This window comes from Euprymna scolopes, chromosome 9 (assembly GCF_053919585.1).
Source record: "Euprymna scolopes isolate OS-2025 chromosome 9, ASM5391958v1, whole genome shotgun sequence".
Lineage (NCBI taxonomy): Eukaryota > Metazoa > Mollusca > Cephalopoda > Sepiida > Sepiolidae > Euprymna > Euprymna scolopes.
This window is the reverse complement of record NC_136490.1, coordinates 141731792-141751155: the sequence shown is the minus strand read 5'-3', so window position 1 is coordinate 141751155 and position 19364 is coordinate 141731792. Positions and strand designations below refer to the sequence as shown.

General features: G+C 36.2%; 2 protein-coding genes across 2 annotated transcripts in view; both read right to left on the bottom strand.

The window, feature by feature from the left end:
* LOC145284889 (uncharacterized) overlaps positions 1-5485 on the bottom strand; it is a 44550-nt gene extending 39065 nt beyond the window's left edge. The window contains exon 1 of the mRNA XM_080133961.1: positions 5350-5485. Coding sequence (XP_079990087.1) covers positions 5350-5419 — 70 coding nt within the window. The 5' untranslated portion in view covers positions 5420-5485. The remainder of the gene's footprint in view (positions 1-5349) is intronic.
* A 708-nt stretch (positions 5486-6193) lies between these two features.
* LOC145284669 (uncharacterized) lies at positions 6194-18496 on the bottom strand. Its single transcript, XM_080133568.1, has 2 exons — positions 15922-18496; positions 6194-6243 (listed from the first exon to the last, which is right to left on the bottom strand). The coding sequence occupies exons 1-2, from the start codon at positions 18494-18496 to the stop codon at positions 6194-6196; spliced, it is 2625 nt and encodes an 874-aa protein (XP_079989694.1).
* Between the last annotated feature and the right edge of the window lie 868 nt (positions 18497-19364).

Below are 19364 nucleotides of genomic sequence, written 5' to 3'. Positions count from 1 at the left end.
TATTGGCTACATTTCACTACAGGATGATGGTCACTTTCTAATGATTCAGCCATTGCGTTGAATGCGTGTTAGCAAATGCACCCATCTCAAACACAATTGCATCAGGAAGATCATTAATGAAACTTAGGAATAATAAAGGTTCAAGGATGAATCCATGGGGAAGACTTATTAATAGGATGTTCAGATGTAAAAGCCATAGAGGACAATATGACTTTCTTCTAAGTTACAAAAGATTTAATTATGTTAAACATTCATCCAATAAAAATGGAAAAATTAATTTTCATAAGACCTTCATGCCAGATCTTGTCAACTTTGGATATATCAACCATTATTGTGCTAGCTTCAGCCTTATCCAGTGTATAGTCTATGCATTCAGAGATGACCATTAGGATATCTGCAGTAGAGTAGGATTACCTAAATGCAGACTTAGCAAAAAGAATTTTAGTATTTTTAAGCAGCTCATCATTCATGGGAATTTTTCAAGAAATGATTTAAGGAGGCTAAAGTGCAATTTAAGGTGAAGCATTGAGCAAGCAGGTCAACCTTAAAGTTTCATGCAAAAAATATCATGGTGGTTGAATTGTTCACTACATTATTGTAGATTTTCCAAAAGTCCATTTTTTGCGACTAAATGTGTTTTCTAATCATCTCAATATACCTACTCCTTACGATTTCCTAATGCTATAAATTTTTGTTTATTTGTACTCGACTTATGGCAGTTAAATTAACAGAATGCTTGCTGCTTATGAGCACATAGTTTGAAGTGGACCATTTTTTTTCTTAAGGTGTAAATACAAAAATAAAAATTCATTTTCTGGTTCTTTTCAGATTTACAACAAAATGATTTCTGACCTTTTAATTAGAAAAGGATTTAATTTTTCTTCCGTAGATAACCTTTTTCGTAAAGATAGCAACTATTTTTCCAACTTAGTTTTCATTTCAGGATTTTCAATGCATGACTGAATTTGCTGCAGCCGCCATTATTCGATGGTGTCACAGCAAATAACAGCCTCCTCTGTTTTGAGCCATCCGGTCTTTCGGCACCCTCCACCAACCAATAAAATGTTTTAAAATGCACCACCCCACTCCTAATTTTTTTCTGTCATTTTTTTTTTTTTTTTTTTCCAATTTATTTATAATTTTGAGTGATTCTCGGGACTCCAAAGACAAGAACATCATGGCACTATCTTTGTATCCCCTCCCTACATACACAAAAAAACAGTTCAAAGAATTTGAGCAGTTATAGACAAACTAAAAAACAAATTTTACCAAAAGCCCAGATAAGTTACTCTTCTCTCTACCTGGATAAGTTTTTAGTATGCTTATGAATGTATGTTACAGCTGTAATTGTTGCCTGGTAGACCAACACAAAAGTTTTCAGGTGTGCTGAAAACGAATATCATGTTAAAAATTGGGGTCAGCAAGTAGTTTTCATGATACTGCAAATATACTTTTCTGCAGGTTTCATGCAGTATTGTAATGCAACAGCAATATTTGTTCGAAACAAAAATGACGTAATGAATTTTCAAGGTAATGGAAAAGTTCATCTTTTTCTTTTAATTAAAAATAACCAAAAATAAAAGGAAAAAGATGAACTAAAAAATTTTACTAGATTTTCGAGTATGCTGAAAACGAATATTGCATTTAAATTTTCCCCAAATAGGTTTTCCAGATATCAAACAATGTAACTTTTAGTTTTGTTTCGTTTACAAGTGGTGGCCATTGTTGTACGCGCATATTTTTGCCACACGAAAAGGAAAAAAAAAAAAAAAAAAAAAAAAAGAACTCTTCATTATCTTGAAAATTCATTATGTCATTTTTTTCTTTAACAAATATGGCCGCCGCATACATTACTCCATGAAACATGCAGAAAAGTATGTTCTCAGGATCATGAAAACTAGTTTCCAGCCCTAATTTTTAATGCAATATTTGTTTTCAGCACATCAAAAAACTCTTAGAAAACAAGTTTATTAAGGTAGATTTTGAGTTGGTCTGCCAGGCCACAATTACAGTTACAGCACTACTTTGTAAACAGTATTTTCAAGTTAAATTCAATTTTTACGATATATTTGTTTCAAATTGTTAGATAAAATTTTAATGCCGGGGGAGCTGAAAGACCGCACAGATCAAAGCAGAGGAGGCTATGTTATTTGCCGAGAGATCGTCAACTGAGTACCACGTGACATAACTTTCCCCAACCAGAAAACGAGGCTCGAATTTCAGATCCCCTTGCACTATTTGTATCATAATGGTATTTTTTTTTTTATTTTACAACTTAACCCAGCTTAAAAAGAAATAAGTCTTTTTTTTTGACTAATGAATATTAAGACCGTTATATTGTTTTTACTGGTCGCCATGTTTGTTTTTGCATATGCAAAACTTGAATGCAAGCACGTACAATTACAAACATGGAAACCAGTGAAAACAATACAGAATACATTGGATAATAAAGGTCTTAATACCATTGCCCTTAGATTAATAAATGAAAAATCCTTTATATAAAAAGGTATGCATGTTCTTGCTTAGTGGTTCTAATTAGGGGGATCGATTTACTAGGACATGGTGCAAATTAAGTAAGTAGGTCCAGCAGACGAGCCTCGTTCTAAAAAAATCTGAAAAGTTGGGTCACATGACACATGCTTTTACCATTATTGACCCTTGGAATGATGAATATAGAAAGAATGTTCATTATGTTTATAGTAATAGATGTTCGAAATTTCCTTGAACTTTTATTTCTTTAATTCTTTGAATTGTTTTTTTTTTTCTTTTTTTACTTTTAGCTTAACTTGCTTTTCTATTGTATATTTCACTATTTCGTTTTTTTAGTAATAAATGCTCGTGTTGTTCAGTCTTCTGCTAGTGCTACACTTCACCTTTTCTATCCTCAGGCAGTGGAGAGGAAATCCTTCTAAACTAAGGCAATTGGTGCTTGTGCACTTTTGCCACCGCACTATTTTCAAATTTTTTTCAGATTAAATTCAAGTTTCATATTTTTTTTTTTTTTATTAAATTGTTAGGTGGAAGTACAAAATAGTTACAAAACACTCCCCCTATGTTAAGAATGGCTTTCACAATAACATTTCAGCATGGTGGCAAAAGTGCACAAGCACAAGGCAATTTTTATTTTTGTTCATTTTTTTTTTTTTTTTTTAAATTATTTTCCAAAAATAGTGTTTATATTCATCTCCATTCAAGAATTACTTTTTGGTAGCTTCACCGATTTTGTACCTAAATTTTTTCAAATTTCAGAACGAGGCTAGTTTGCTGGACCAGTGTTGCACTGTTGCAGTGTTGCAGTTGCACCCTTTTCTACCTAATTGGATAAGTTTTTAGTGTTTTTATTTAATATAAAATGTTTATTCGATTAAAAAAACGAGTAATGTTGAAGGCTGCCGGAGAATAAGAAAAAAATGGCGACGATGTCTTTGAAGACTTGATAATCACTTCAAAATAAGAAATAAAACAAAATGGTGTTTAAAGCCCACCCAGTAAATGTTAGACTTTTTTTTATATAATTAGGTAGATTGCTGAAAAAAATAAAAAAATAAAAAATAAGGACGAAAATAAAATTAAAAAAATCATCGCTTCAATACGTGCGCCGGCAAAAAAAACACAATTTTTTTTACTATTCATAGTAAAATGGACTTACTTCCCTTAAAACAATGAGTTAAGGGATAATGTGAACGGATGGGGTCCGAAGATACAGCCTCATTCTGAGTTCAGGGTAAAGGTGTGTTACTTCATACTCTGTGACCGATGTCGAGGTAGGTGTGTCGGAAAGTATCAGCACAGTGTATCATCAAGCAAGATGAAGTTTTTCTTCGATTAAATGTCTCATAATATTTGATTTTCTTAAATAAAAAAAAAAACTACTTGATCGATTTACATGATTTTTGAAATATGACATTTTCATGCAGTGATAAAGTACGTAAATTATAAAGATTTTCAGATTTTTATAATAAAAAAGATTACTTGTGGACCATTTATAGACTTGCGGTAAACAAGGAGACTTTTTTTTTTTTTTTTTTTTTTTACAATTAAAAAAATTGAACAGTTCAAAGAATTAGAATTTTTTTTTTTTTAACGGTTCCGGTTCACGTTTTCATACAATGTTGAAAGGGTTAATTTTTTGCCTCGACACCGGTCACAGAGTATGACGTAACACACCTTTACCCCGAACTCAGAACGAGGCTTGATCCTCGGACCCTATCCGTTCACATTATCCAAGATTTAAGATTTCGAATTGCCTAACAATTTTTAATTTATATTTACCGTCCTGTTTTCCTCGTGTATATCTTTTAAGTAACAAAACAACATTTAAAAAAAAGGATATTTTTTGGTACGAATATATTCAACTAATTTTAAATTTAAAAACTAAACTGAATAATCAACGAAAAATTAGGACATGGAAAATGTCCGGTAAATTTATACAAATACCGTGACAGCGAATTAGTAGAAAAAAATGTACCCTAACCCTAACCCAGTTTTCAGATTCGTGTTCAGCACACCGAAACGTAACAGAATACTACGTAAAAGATTTTACTAATTCGCTGTCACGGTGTTTGTATAATAATACCAAATGTCCACCATCATGAATAAGGTGTGCCACCTAAAATATTTCATTTCGATAAAAATAATTCCTGTGCGGTCTGAGAAAACATTTGGCCATTTTCGGGTAGAAAAAAAATGTAGCCAGAGTTTGTATTACAATCCACAGACTTACGAAAAAGTGGTCAAAAAGTAAAACGAATCTAATATTATCAAAGGCAAGATACTCTTCTACCTATATGGAAGTTTTTAGTGGTTTTACTCGTTTTAAAAATGTTTAATCGGTTCAGAAATCATACAGCGTTTATTAATATATGTGAAAAAGACAAACAAGCTAACTAACTTAAGCTAACTTAAATACGTTAAGTTTTGAAAAATTAGTAAAAACTAAAAATTATACAAACTACTGTTAGAAACCCACTCAAATATGTTTCCGTGGCATATCTTTCTAGACAGGCATTTTGGATTTGGACAAAAAATACTATTTTTTGTCCAAATCCAAAGTGCCATTTTTTGGATTAGTTGGAATTTTTAAAGAAACCGTTTAAACCTTCGATGTTTATAATTATCCGATTTATTTCAAATCTTAATTTTTCAATCAAATTTTAATTAAATTTCTCCATTAATAAATGAAACAATGAAAAAAATAACGAATGTGAGTGTAGGAGACTTCGACAGGATCTATGTATTTACGTAGGTCGTGTTTATACAGAATTATTTCTAAATTTCAAGCAAAATAAAAATAAAAACAAAAAAGTATACGTTTCAAAAGTAGCTAACAAACATTTTTCTTAAATTTACCTTGCAGATTAAGTACGGTGCTCTTCAATAATTCGATATATAAAGACGATTCGTCTTCGTCGCCAGCCATGTTGACTGTAGCTTTGTTTTTCCGTTGAAGACGAACCTTATGGCGTCATCGATCACGTGACTTCCGTTTTGTCTTCGGTTTCGAAAAAAAAAATGACTTTTATTTCAATTAATTATTAATTATATTTTTAAAGTTTTTTCGTTGTAAATAAACGCTAAAGATGACCCAAACGTTTGAATAAATGTTTTATGAAAAATAAATATCTATTTAGACTTTTTATGGGGGACCTGAAGAATTTTGCCCCCTTTCTAATTTCTTTGGTTTTTTTAATATTTTCATCTGATTACTAGCGAATGGACACTAGTCTACCAGATTATCAGAAAAAAAAAAAAAATGAAAAAAAAAGTCAATATTTAAACATTTATAGGGGTGCTCAGTCTCTAATGAAACGATGTAGCAAATCGATCACCCATTTTAGAACCACTTGCCGTTTTTAGGCAAAATTTCGCGAATTCAGCCTATTTCAAGTGGTTTAGCCTGTTTTTTTTATTGTTTTTTTTTTTTTTTTTTTTTGCAGATTATTTTTAAAAGCGAAATTCCAAAAAGGCCAAACTACTTTTAAAAGGCTAAATTTTCGAAATCTGGCCTAAAAACGTCGAGTGATAATGGGTGATCAATTTACTAGAGCGTTACATTAGAAACTGAGTACCCTTAGAAATATTTAAATATTAATGTTTTTTACATTTTTCTTGATAATTTAGTAGACTACTGTCCATTCCATAATAATAATCTGCTAAAAAATTGAAAAAAAAAAAAGACGAGAATTAAAAAAAATTAGGTATGGGAGCAATATTCATCAGGTTCGTTGACTTTTTGAGCATATTCTTTGAATAAAAATTAATATAAAAGGAAAAGGTCATTTCCTGGTAAACAAAAATAAACACGAGAGTTCGAATCGTAAAAATGCAGGTAATTATTTTCTGAAAACTAAAAATCTTAGGCCAATTTAGCAAAACTCAATTTTCGCTCATTGTCTTTGAAAACTGTTCTCATTGATAGTTAGTTTTCTATCCTTTTTTTTTTGTTTTTGTTTTTACAAAGGAATCACCACTTATCAAAGCCCGGAAGCCACTCGACGATAAGGATTAATGGGTGTACGGTAGTCAATGGGATAATATAGTAATCATTAATCTTGTTCGGACATGCTTTTTTCCTCACATACACACACACATGTACGCACGCACATACACACAGACACGTACATATATTCACTTCACGTATATACACTCACATTCATGTGCATACACACACACGCTAACGTACACACATGTACGCACACAAACACACACATGTACGCACACATGGGAAACGTCACTTCCCCTGAAAGGAAATCTAGACATGCGCAGTCAGAACACTGGTCCCGGTATAAAAGTCAACAACAAACATTCAACTTCCTCTTTCTTCCCTTTTGCCTTGGTTCATCAACCAGACAAGTTCACGTCCACAACTCTTGGCTTGAAGACTTTTCCACGTGGACGACTGCTATCATGCATGTGCAGCTTTGCTGAGATCAACGCTCTCTCTCTCTCTCTCTCTCTCTCTCTCTCTCTCTCTCTCTCTCTCTCTCTCTCTCTTTCTTTTTCTACATGCTGGACTGCCACTTATCGTTCCTCTATTTCATTCCTTTCTTTTCCACGCGCGTAGTCGTCAACGACTGAATGAACATGTGTTCCACCTAAACCCTTTATTTTCAACAGAAAATAAACGCCATGTTTATTTTATTCAGCAATTGAGTTTTGTTTCCTTCTTTCCATTCGTTTCATTATTTTCTTATATAGCGAATTAGGATTATTATATCCTGGCCTGCAACAATCAATGGTGACCCTGTTATTTTAAAATAAGATGAATGAGTCTGAATGAAACACGCGGTGTAAACTAAACTCTTCCACACAAATCCACGGCACGCACAAAAAATAATTTTTCTCCAAAAAAAACAAAAAAACAAAATGGAACTTCAACAGACGGACTCCTACAACAAAACCATGACATTAAATATTCCACCCTTCAACCCGACAAATACAAAAATATGGTTCGTCCAATTACAGGCCATATTTGACGCTAAACAGGTAACGTCACAATGAGCGTGTTATTGTTACCTAGTGGAAAAACTGCCGTTGGAGGTGGTAGAGGAAGTCACAGATTTTCTCGAAAATGTACCTGAGGAAAGACCGTATGACACGCTGAAGCAAGCAATCCTGCAACGAACCGGTGTTTCCAACGAAGCCATGCTTCGTAACTTATTCACACAAGTTGAGTTAGGAGACCTACGCCTTCTCAACTACTTGGCCATATGAAAGCCTTGTTGGGAGACAACAAAATGTCAGACAGCATCATGAAAAGTCTATGGTTGGGTAAATTACCCCCAACTACCAAACAAATCCTCGCTCCAATTTCGGAGGAGAAGGCAACAGAAAAGCTCGCCGACATAGCTGACAGAATTCATGAAAGTTCCCGGAGCCGACAAGTATACGCCCACTAACAGTAACCTGACCAAAACCGAGACGAGGAATAGCAGAATTAAAGTCTACAGTTGAAAAGCTTTCAAAGCATCTAGTCGACATACTTCGAATGCATCGACATTATCCCAGAAACTTCAACGACACGCGACAAAGTTACAGGCAAAGAAGTTTAAGCAGGAACCGGTCCACATCATGAGATAAACAAGATGCTTGCTTCTACCACAGGAGATTCGGCGTTGATGCAAGAAAATGCACTACACCCTGCACGTTCAAAAAATCAGCACAGAGAAACGAACCTTCCAGCCAGTAACGACGACGACTGTAGCTGAAGTACAAAAAAAAAAGGTTGTCTGTTTTATATCCGTGACAAAATTCACGGATAATCAGCATCATACCGACACTGCATGGCCACCTAACAGGGACTCAATTTTTCAACCTACAAGCTACCAACGGTACAAAAATACCCACTTTTGATGAGAAAACTTTAAATTTAAACCTTGGAATGCAAAGGAATTTTTTCTGGGATTTCACCATAGCCAGCGTGACCACTCCAATTTTGGGGGCAGACTTTTTAGCCCATTTCAACCTGTCTGTCAATATGACTCATCACACATTGACAGACAATGAAACAAAGATTTTGTTGAGAAGAACTACCTTGAAATTTTTAACCACCAGAATCAGCACTGCCCTACCCGAAGATGTATACGTCTGCCGGTTACTCCAAAAATTTCCTCAACCTTCCCAGCCATTTAAAAACACGGACCCCATCAAGCATAGCACTAAGCACTATATTAAGACCACAGGATCGCCCATCTATTCAATCCCCAGACGTTTGAAACCGGATAAATACAAATTAGCAAAATCCGAATTTCAAAACCTACTCCACATGGGGATAATACAGCCCTCGAAAAGTGCTTAGTTATCACCACTCCACATGATATAGAAAGCTGACAACACCACACGGTGCCCGTGCGGAGATTTTAGATGCTTAAACGCGAAAACAGTTCCGGATAGATATCCTATCCCCCATATCCACGACTTTGCCAATGGACTACAAGGCGCCACAATTTTCTCCAAACTGGACCTCGTAAAGTCATGTTGCCAGGCTATATAATGCATGTTCACGACTTAACAATAAAGACAACCATTATACCAGTACATATATATAAAATACATTATTTATTTAGAACAAAACAAAGTAAGGTTTATACATCTGTGTAGTAATTGGGTAGTCATGTAAGGACGTGTGTTTGTGGCTTGTACGCGTTGACCTCTGTGGAAGATGCATAAGTAGAGGTTACAGTTCATATTTTACCCAGTGATATGTTGCTTAAATATGACAGTCTTGAATTGTTCATATTGTGTGCTCTATGTGTATGCATCTCACAAGTAACAATATTTAAGAGAAAAATATACAAGCCTACCTCATGTTATTGCTGTCGCTCTCCTAGTGCACACTTATGAAGCGCATGGTTTACACGTGTGCATGGATTGATGTCCAGCGAAAAAGAGGGAGAGAAAAAAAAGACGTAAACGGAAGGTTATGTCAAAGGTCACCGGAAATATATGCGTGTCAAAGTTATGTTATGTTTGTGCGTGCTCTGCTCTATGCATGTGTGCTACTGCACACAGCTTGTTCTGTGTCTGTGTGTTTGATCCAGACAAAGCAAATTTGGCAGGTCTAAACGGCTCACTATAGGCATATTTTCAAATTCCAGTCGCAGAAGACATTCATAAAACTGCACTGACCACACCATTTGGCCTTTACGAGTTCCTAAGGATGCCTTTCAGGCTGAGAAACGCCTGTCAAACTTTCCAACGTTTGATTGACAAAGTTTTCAGAGGTCTGCTGTTCATATTTGCATATGTGGATGATGTTTTAATCGCCAGCAGAAACCTGGAAGAACACCGGCTACACCTAGAACAAACTTTCGAATGACTGTCACATTTTGGTCTGAAACTAAACACCAATAAATGTGTTTTTGTCCACCAAGAAGTTCAATTTCTCGGACATTTAATCGACAAGGATGGAATCTCCCCTTTGCCTGAAAAAGTAAGTGCCATTTCAAATTTCCCTTTACCGACATCTGTCAGACAAGTACGCCATTTTGTAGGCATAATTAACTATTACTGACGCTTTTTGCCTAACTGTTCCACATTACTCGCACCTTTAACGGACTTGTTAAAAAACTGAACTAAAAACCAACAGTTAGTTTTGGAAGGACCTGCACTACAGGCCTTCGAACAATCGAAAACTGCTTTGGCAAACTTCACAAAACTTACATGTATCCAAGATAGCGATACAACGGAACTCACTCTTATGACGGATGCATCGGAAATAGCAGTAGGAGCTGTCATTCACCAAATTTCTGACAACAAAATGACCCCTATTTCATTTTTCTCTGCCAAGTTAAACAAAGCGCAGACTAAATATAGCACTTTCTCGAGAGTTACTTGCAATTTACCTTGCAATTAAGCACTTTAAACATCTCCTCGAAGGCAGAAAATTTTCCATTCATATGGATCATAAACCGCTAACATTTGTTCTACACACACATGTCGACAAATATGGTCCACGAGAAATTCAACATCTTGACTATATAGCTCAGTATTCTACCGATATACGGTATGTAAAAGGTCAAAAAAACATTATAGCTGATGCATTATCTCGCGCAACAATTGCTTCTTTAAATTCCACTCCACTAAGTATGGAATTAATAGCACAAGAGCAATTAGCCGATACCATGCTCCCAGCTGTAATGGACAAAACTTCACTGAAACTGAAAGAAATGCTAACACCGTTCAGATCAACAACTTTCTATTGCGATGTTTCACAAAAAAACCCTCGCCCTTATATTTCACCCAGCCTCAATGGTCCCACCCAGGAAAACGTGCCACCGTGAAATTAATAAGGGAACATTTTGTTTGGCCAAATATGAATACGGACATCCGTAGTTGGACTAAAACTTGCATTCCTTGCCAAAAAACAAAGTTCACAGGCACACAAAATCACCTTCAGGAACTTTCAGTGTACCAGATGCTAGGTTTACTCATGTTCATATCGACTTGGTTGGACCCTTGCCCACTTCAAAAGGACATAACCACATCCTTACTATAGTCGATAGATTCAGCAGATGGCCGACAGCAATACCAGTGAAAGACATATCAGCCGCAACAATAGCCAGAGCGATTTTACAAGATTGGATAGCAATTTTCAGAGTGCCCTCCGTAATCACAACGGACAGGGGCTCACAGTTTCAATCAACTCTTTTCGCTGAATTCAACCATTTGTTAGGAACAAAGCACATTAAGACTACTGCCTACCACCCTTGTGCAAACGGTATGGTGGAACGGTTTCATAGACAATTAAAAGCATCTTTGGCTATGAACGAAAACAAAGCGGACTGGTCAGACAATTTGCCACTCATTCTCCTAGCAATTCACAACACTGTGAAGGAAGATTTGCAGAGCACACCTGCAGAATTAGTTTTCGGATCAGCACTGATTTTACCAGGACAATTCTGCGAAAACAATACAGACATTTCCCCAACAACAACTTTTGTGACGGATTTAAAACATAAAATGTCACAATTAAAATTCACTCCAACCAAAAAGCCAGACACGAACATATTTGTTCCAAGCGATATTCACACCTGTAAATACGTTTTTATCAGGAACGACGCAGTCAAAAAACCACTCTGTCCAAATTATTCCAGACCTTATCTAGTTCTCGACAGCAGTGAAAAGTATTTTACCATATTAAAAAGAGATAAAAAAGACACTATTACAATAGACAGACTTCAACCTGCATTCATAGACGAACAATTACACATTTCTCCTAGTCCAATACAAGAACATACGCACTCAGAAACGGACAAAGAAATTACAAAATACACACCACAAACAACAACAAAAACAGGTCGAAAAGTTCATTGACCAAAACATTTCACACAATACACAACTTATATATTATTCCTTAATTGGAATTCATTTTTGAGATGAGCATTATATATTAATTTTATTAATTTATTTCGGAGTGTTATTCTCATCTTTATTAGTTGTTGTTTTTGATCTTTTATTGGTTTTGTTTATTCACGTTTCGGCCAACTATTCCTCTGGCCTTCGTCAGGTGGTAACCGTGACGGATAGGAACTTTGAATCTCCTAACTGCATTCTCAGCCATCACTGCCATCCGTAGTTGTTGTCATCTCACCACATTGTGGCCAATTAACCTCTGGCACGCTTTGGGTGGGATTGAAACCGCTATCTTCAGACAATGTTCATCTGGAACTGTAAAGATTCAACATCTCTATCAACTGCGCCACGGGCCCCGAAGGGCGATCAAGGTTGGATTCTTTGATCTTATAAATCCACTTTTATTTATCTGATCTTCCATAGTCGGGTCCATACCGATTGGAATATATATATATTATTCCTTAATTGGAATTAATTTTTGAGATGAGCATTATATATTAATTTATTTTTATTTCGGAGTATTATTCTCATCTTTATTAGTTGTTGTTTTTGATCTTTTATTGGTTTTGTTTATTCACAAGGTTTCAGCCAAATATTCCTCTGGCCTTCGTCAGGTGGTAACCGCGATGGATAGGAACTTCGAATCTCCTAACTGCATTCTCGGCCATCACTGCCATCCGTAGTTGTTGTCGTCTCACCACATTGTGGCCAATTAACCTCTGGCACGCTTTGGGTGGGATTGAAACCGCTATCTTCAGACAATGTTCATCTGGAACTGTAGAGATTCAACGTCTCTATCAACTGCGCCACGGGCCCCGAAGGGCGATCAAGATTGGATTCTTTGATCTTATAAATCCACGTTTATTTATCTGATCTTCCATAGTTGGGTCCGTACCGATTGGTATATATATATATTATTCCTTAATTGATATAATATTTTTTTTTTCTCATCAGGATAGGGAGTTTTGTTCGAAAATGTTTTTTTCCTCACATACACACACATACATACACACAAACACGTACATATATTCACGTTCACGCATATACACTCACATTCATGTGCATACACACACATGCTAACGTACACACATGTATGCACACAAACGCACACATGTACGCACACATGGGAAACGTCACTTCCCCTGAAAGGAAATCTAGACATGCGCAGTCAGAACACTGGTCCCGGTATAGAAGTCAACAACAAACATTCAACTTCCTCTCTCTTCCCTTTTGCCTTGGTTCATCAACCAGACAAGTTCATGTCCACAGCTCTTGGCTTGAAGACTTTTCCACGTGGACGACTGCTATCATGCACGCACAGCTTTGCTGACCCCAACACTCTCTCTCTTTCTTTTTCTACATGCTGGACTGCCACTTCTCGTTCCTTTACTTCATTCCTTTCCTTTCCATGCGTGTAGTCGTCAACGACTGAATGGAGACGTGTTCCACCTAAACCCTTTAATTTCGACAAAAAATAAACGATATGTTTTATTTTATTCAGCAATTAAGTTTTGTTTCCTTCTTTCCATTCGTTTTATTATTTTCTTTTGTAGCGAGTTAGGATTATTATATCCTGGCCTGCAACAAACGTGGAAATTTGGTAATTTGGATTACTTATGGTGACGGCTCATCAAGAAATTGTTTATGTTGGACTTGAAGATAACCATATTGAAGTTAGTTGGAAAACAGGCTAATGGAACAGAGTTGCACAGGCATGCAGTTCTAAGAAAGAAGCTTTGTTCATGTAATCTACATTTAAGTTTAGGCACAGATAAAGAGGGGGAAATTATTGATAGTGGTTTCAACTAGACGAGTGTTTTTCATGGAAGTCAGGCAAGGGGTGGCCACAGATTGAAGTTCAGACGAGCACTTGCTATGAAAATAACTATAAAGCAAAGACAGGTTTGCAACGTTTCTTCTGTGAGAAAGAGGTTGCATGAAAGAGAAAAGAGCATCTCCTACTAGGTTACGAAGTCTATTTTAAACTCTGTCAAGGTAGGATAAGCTGCTTCAAGCATCTCCTGCCCAGATATGACAACAGTACTCCATCCTTGGACATACTTGGCTCTTATACAAGTAGAGAATTGAATCAGCAGTGAGATATCTACTGGAGCAGTAGAGCAATCCAACCATTTTTCCAGCAAGCTTGGCAACGGATTTGATGTACATATTCCATTTCAGATCAGGAGTAAAGATCAAACCCAGAAGCTTGTCAAAACATGGAGCTTCCGCAAGATAGGAGCCATTCATTTCAATTGATGCCAAATGGGGATTAGAGTGTTCATGATGGAAAGATAGAAGCTTGGTTTTAGATGCATTAAAATTAACCAGTCACCTCTTTCCCCATTGCACAATGTGATCAAGATCAGAGAGAACTTGGTAATTTATGACCTTTGAAGTGTTGCCATAGATGGTAGTGTCGGCAGCATAAACGTCTACGAATGATCTTAGGATGTGATTTGGGAGATCATTGATGTAGATCAATAAGAGAGTTAGGCCCAGGATGGACCCCTGAGAGACTCCAGAGTTAACACTGTGAGCTTCTGATTTCTGCCCATCCACAACTACTCTTATGAGCCTATCAGAGAAAATGATTTAATAATTGAAGAACATTTCCAGCTATACTGTAGCAGAATCTTTTGTGGAGTAGGTCTTTATGCCATACCTTATCAAAGGCCTTTGATATGTCAAGAGAAAGAAAGCTTCTGTTGAGAGATTTGCTAATCTTATGAGATATAACTGTTAGCACATCTGCTGTAAATCTAGCAGAACAGAAACCATGTTGCATGTCACTGAGGAGGTTATTTTTGCTAAAGTGGTTGACTACCTCTCTATTTAACACAGAGTTCAGCAACTTACTCATAATGTATTGGGATTTCCCAAACGTTTGAGGTAACAAAGTAATGTGACGACGTCAAGAAGAAAGGAAAAACAAACACAGAGTTAAATGTTATAAAAAAACTGTATTTACAAAAAGGGAAAATAAAGGTGTTGCAAACAATTGGGTTTGCGGGAAACTTATCTCACAGATGTGATGTGTCCGTTTATCAATTAAATCTTTCCTGTGTCCTTAGTTGGTATGAAAGAGAAAAGGTGCGGCCTTGGTCTGTGCTGCTATTACGGCTTGGACTCCACGTGCGTCCCGTATTTCTGGTGGCGGAGAGCTGGCGAAATGGATGTACTCGCAATCAGGTCCTAACCGCAAAAGAGGCCGAAAGTTCGAAGGGGCCGCGCAAATAGGGGTCGGGGAGGAAACTAGAATGGCAGCCCGTGATTGGTTGTTTTTCATCCAATCACAGGGCACCACACTAGTGACTCCGTAATAATTCCAATATTCTCCCCCAAAACAAAATTGCAATATGAAATCATTGCAACATAATTCTCTGCAGTTACAGGTCCTTATGCTTTTAAGCTGGAGGTTCATAGCAGGCTTATTGTAAGGCAAACTATCCCATAATGAAAGGTCACAGAAACTTGGATTTGCCTCCCTTTGAAGGCAAATACGGCCCATAGTAAAGTTCATAGGAAAATTGATTTTTTTTTTTTTTAAGGCAAACATAGCCAATAATAAAGTTCATAGAAAAATTGATTTTTTTAAAAAAGTTCATAGGAAAATTGATTTTTTTCTTTTGAAGTCAAACATAGCCAATAATAAAGTCCACAGGAAAAATAGATTTTTTTTGGAAGGCAAACATAGCCAATAATAAAGTTCACAGGAAAATTGATTTTTTTTTTCTTGAAGGCAAACATAGCCAATAATAAAGTTCACAGGAAAAAGATTCTTTTTAAGGCAAACATAGCCAATAATAAGGTCCACAGGAAAAATAGATTTTTTTTAAGGCAAACATAGCCAATAATAAAGTTCACAGGAAAATTGATTTTTTTTTTTTGAAGGCAAACACAGCCAATAATAAAGTTCTTAGGAAAATTGATGTTTTGAAGGCAAACATAGCCAATAATAAAGTTCACAGGAAAATTGATTTTTTTTTTTTTTTTAAAGGCAAACATAGCCAATAATAAGGTTCACAGGAAAATTGATTTTTTTTGAAGGCAAACAAAACCTGTTACGGTCTTCGAGAGATCCGAGTTTGATCATAAGGAAAGCCTTACGAATGTCTGCTAACATCACATATTTGTTAGATCTAAATAATAATAGTAATTCCAGCATATCTCCCATTAAATTTATGCCAGGATAAGCTGCTTCATTTAAAGAATATTTACTATTAGTCTTCAGAGAGCAGTTAAAGACAGGTCTAATCTTAGTAGTAGACTGTTCCTCCATCTTTAAAACAGGCCTATGTGGTATCCAAATGTATTTTGAAAAATTCTCAGGAGCTACCTCAAAACGTTCGATGATACCCTCCTGCTCCTGTTGATGAAATATTTCAGCATAGTCATCGAGTAATTTTTGTTGCTCGAGCTTGTTTACTACTCTGTTTAGCACTGAAAGGGCAATTCTGTGATTGGAAGGTACAGACTTGATTTTGTCATCATGCCAGGGGAGTTTTACATGATACGCATTATTTTTAAATTCAATGGAATTTTCAAATTCCATAATTTTACTCTTGTCATAATTACAAGTAGCCTCGTCTTCCGATGATATACCTAGGGAATCTACATCAAACATTTTCTCTAAATTTCTTTCTACTTGACTCTCATCAAATATTTCAGCAAGGGGATCAGGGTAGCTCTTTATCGGGTTCATTACAAAATTTACCCTAATGTCTGAGCACGTAGAGTATTTGGAGACTATGGCATGATAATTGTGGAGATCCTTATTCTTAATCTTCTTAGGATTACACTGTTTATCATACAAAAAATGTTGGCAATTGCCAAACGGGGAAATGCCTGCAGGAAACTCCCATGCAGAGCCCTGCATGCAGTCTATCATTTTGATGTTCTTCATGAATTGAATCACATCAATGCCTAAAAGGCCATGTACACGAATGTCATTTTTTTTGTGCAAAAAGGCCAGGGTATAATTTAAACTAATTAAATTTTTCTTTACAGACTTAAAATTATCAAATCTTAAGTTCATATCGAATTCATCATCGATAAGAACTGGTAGAGACAAGGAACTACCCTTAGTTACTTCTATCCCCACTACAAGTTGGTTCAATTTTTTTGTTTGCGACCCTAAAAAGGTTTTTACTTCGTATTCAACTGGAGTGAGGAGAGATTTATAACACCCTAATCTTTCAATAACATTCCTGGAGAAATAGGTTCTTTGACTGCCTGTATCAAAGAGGCAGTTAAATCTATATTTTCGTTTTCCTTTAAAAACAGTAATTGCTACTATCGGCAAAATGTAGGGTTGTTCCTGCATGCTAGTGTTAGCACACACGTGCATGGAAGCAGTTGGACTGTTTCCACCCTTATCTGTTTCATTACAAAGTGGGGTAACGTGGCCTCGGGATTTACAATGTGCACATCTCCGAGGTAATTTATTTCCTTTGCCATAGCAGTCTTCTGTTCTATGATTGGCACTTGTACAAAGGAGGCATAAGCCCATTTCTCTACACCTAGAACGTCTCGACTCAAGGGAGAAATATTTTGGACAATGGTTCATAGTGTGTCCATTGACGCTGCAAAATCTGCAATGCTTAGTAACTTTGCTAGATTTTATAGCAAAGTTTTCCAACGTTGGGACACCCTTCCTTACATTATTATTTTTATTATAATTTCCTTCCCTAGATTTGAAATTGTCTTGGTGGGAATTTGGAGTTTTTTTAAAACTGGTTTTTATCAAGGTTTTTATGACCTCATTATAACTATCAAAGATCTGATTAATTTTTGGATAGTTACTATCAACTTTTCTTATTATCTCTTTTTGAAGAGTTGGGGAAAAAATTACATGGCTAATCAGTTCGTAGCCAGGAGTGTTTTCTTCAAAAAAATCCAGACCATACAAAGACTTTAGTTCAGCTAGGTCAGCCTTTATTTCTGACAAAAAACTTTTTATGTTAGCAAACTCTGGGTCATATTTAGGAGTATTACCCAGCAGTTGTTTAAAAATTTCATCGATAATGAGAGGAATATCCAAAAACTCCTTTCTCAATAAATTGATGGCCACTTCAAAGTTTTCATCTTCTAACAAGAGGTGAAACACTAACTGAGACGCGTAACCTGTCAAAAAACTTTTTAAAAGTGATAGTTTGGCTTTTTTTGAATGTACGGTGTCCACACAATTCTCAAATTGAGCTAGGAAATTTTTAAATTCAAATTTACCAGCTCTTATGCCACTAAATTTAGCACACTGCAACCGTGGGGCTGAAACGCACGCGGCTGCGAGTGGCATTTGTGGATTTTGTACTAGGACAGATTCTTTATTGGAAGGAGAAATATTCTCTTCCAGTTCAGTGAGCCTTTTGAATATGTTGTAAACAAACTCCGCCTGTAACTTTTCGTCTTCCAACATACCGCTATCTTCTAAATTGATATCGGCCTTTTCACTTATTCTATTATTAATTACGTCGACCTCCGTCAACCATTTGTTAATAAGAATTTCTTGCCTTTTAAAACAAATGTTATTGAGCAACACTTCTGCTGACATTAAATCAACGGCCGAAGTAATTTTCCTTTTAAAGGAATCTCTATTAAAAATCAAGGCTCTAACGCCCTTTATCTGCTTAAAATCATTCATACTGCTGAGAGCAAATATCTACAAGCAAAATAAAGGAAGGAAACGGAAGGAAAGAAAGAAAAAAAGGGGGGACGGACGAAATTAACCTCTACAGTTCCAGTAGTAACACCAAAATAGCATAGGCTTGTATTCCCTTCCTCAAGCGACGTCAAGGTTGAATTGAATTTACACAAATCTATTTCGTGTTAAATTATTCCACGTTTTATTTTTAGTCTCTAGCGTAAAAGGCTAGTTTCATTTGTTTGCAAATTATTGGGATTTCCCAAACGTTTGAGGTAACAAAGTAATGTGACGACGTCAAGAAGAAAGGAAAAACAAACACAGAGTTAAATGTTATAAAAAAACTGTATTTACAAAAAGGGAAAATAAAGGTGTTGCAAACAATTGGGTTTGCGGGAAACTTATCTCACAGATGTGATGTGTCCGTTTATCAATTAAATCTTTCCTGTGTCCTTAGTTGGTATGGAAGAGAAAAGGTGCGGCCTTGGTCTGTGCTGCTATTACGGCTTGGACTCCACGTGCGTCCCGTATTTCTGGTGGCGGAGAGCTGGCGAAATAGATGTACTCGCAATCAGGTCCCAACCGCAAAAGAGGCCGAAAGTTCGAAGGGGCCGCGCAAATAGGGGTCGGGGGAGGAAACTAGAATGGCAGCCCGTGATTGGTTGTTTTTCATCCAATCACAGGGCACCACACTAGTGACTCCGTAATAATTCCAATAAATGCACAGGAGACTGATTGGTCTGCATTGAGAGGGAGATGACTGATCACCTGAATTTTTATATACAGGGCATAATGATGAGGTTTTCCAAGGTGTTGGGAAGCAATTCTCCTTAAGACAATGCTTAAACAGTTTTGTAAGTATAGGAGC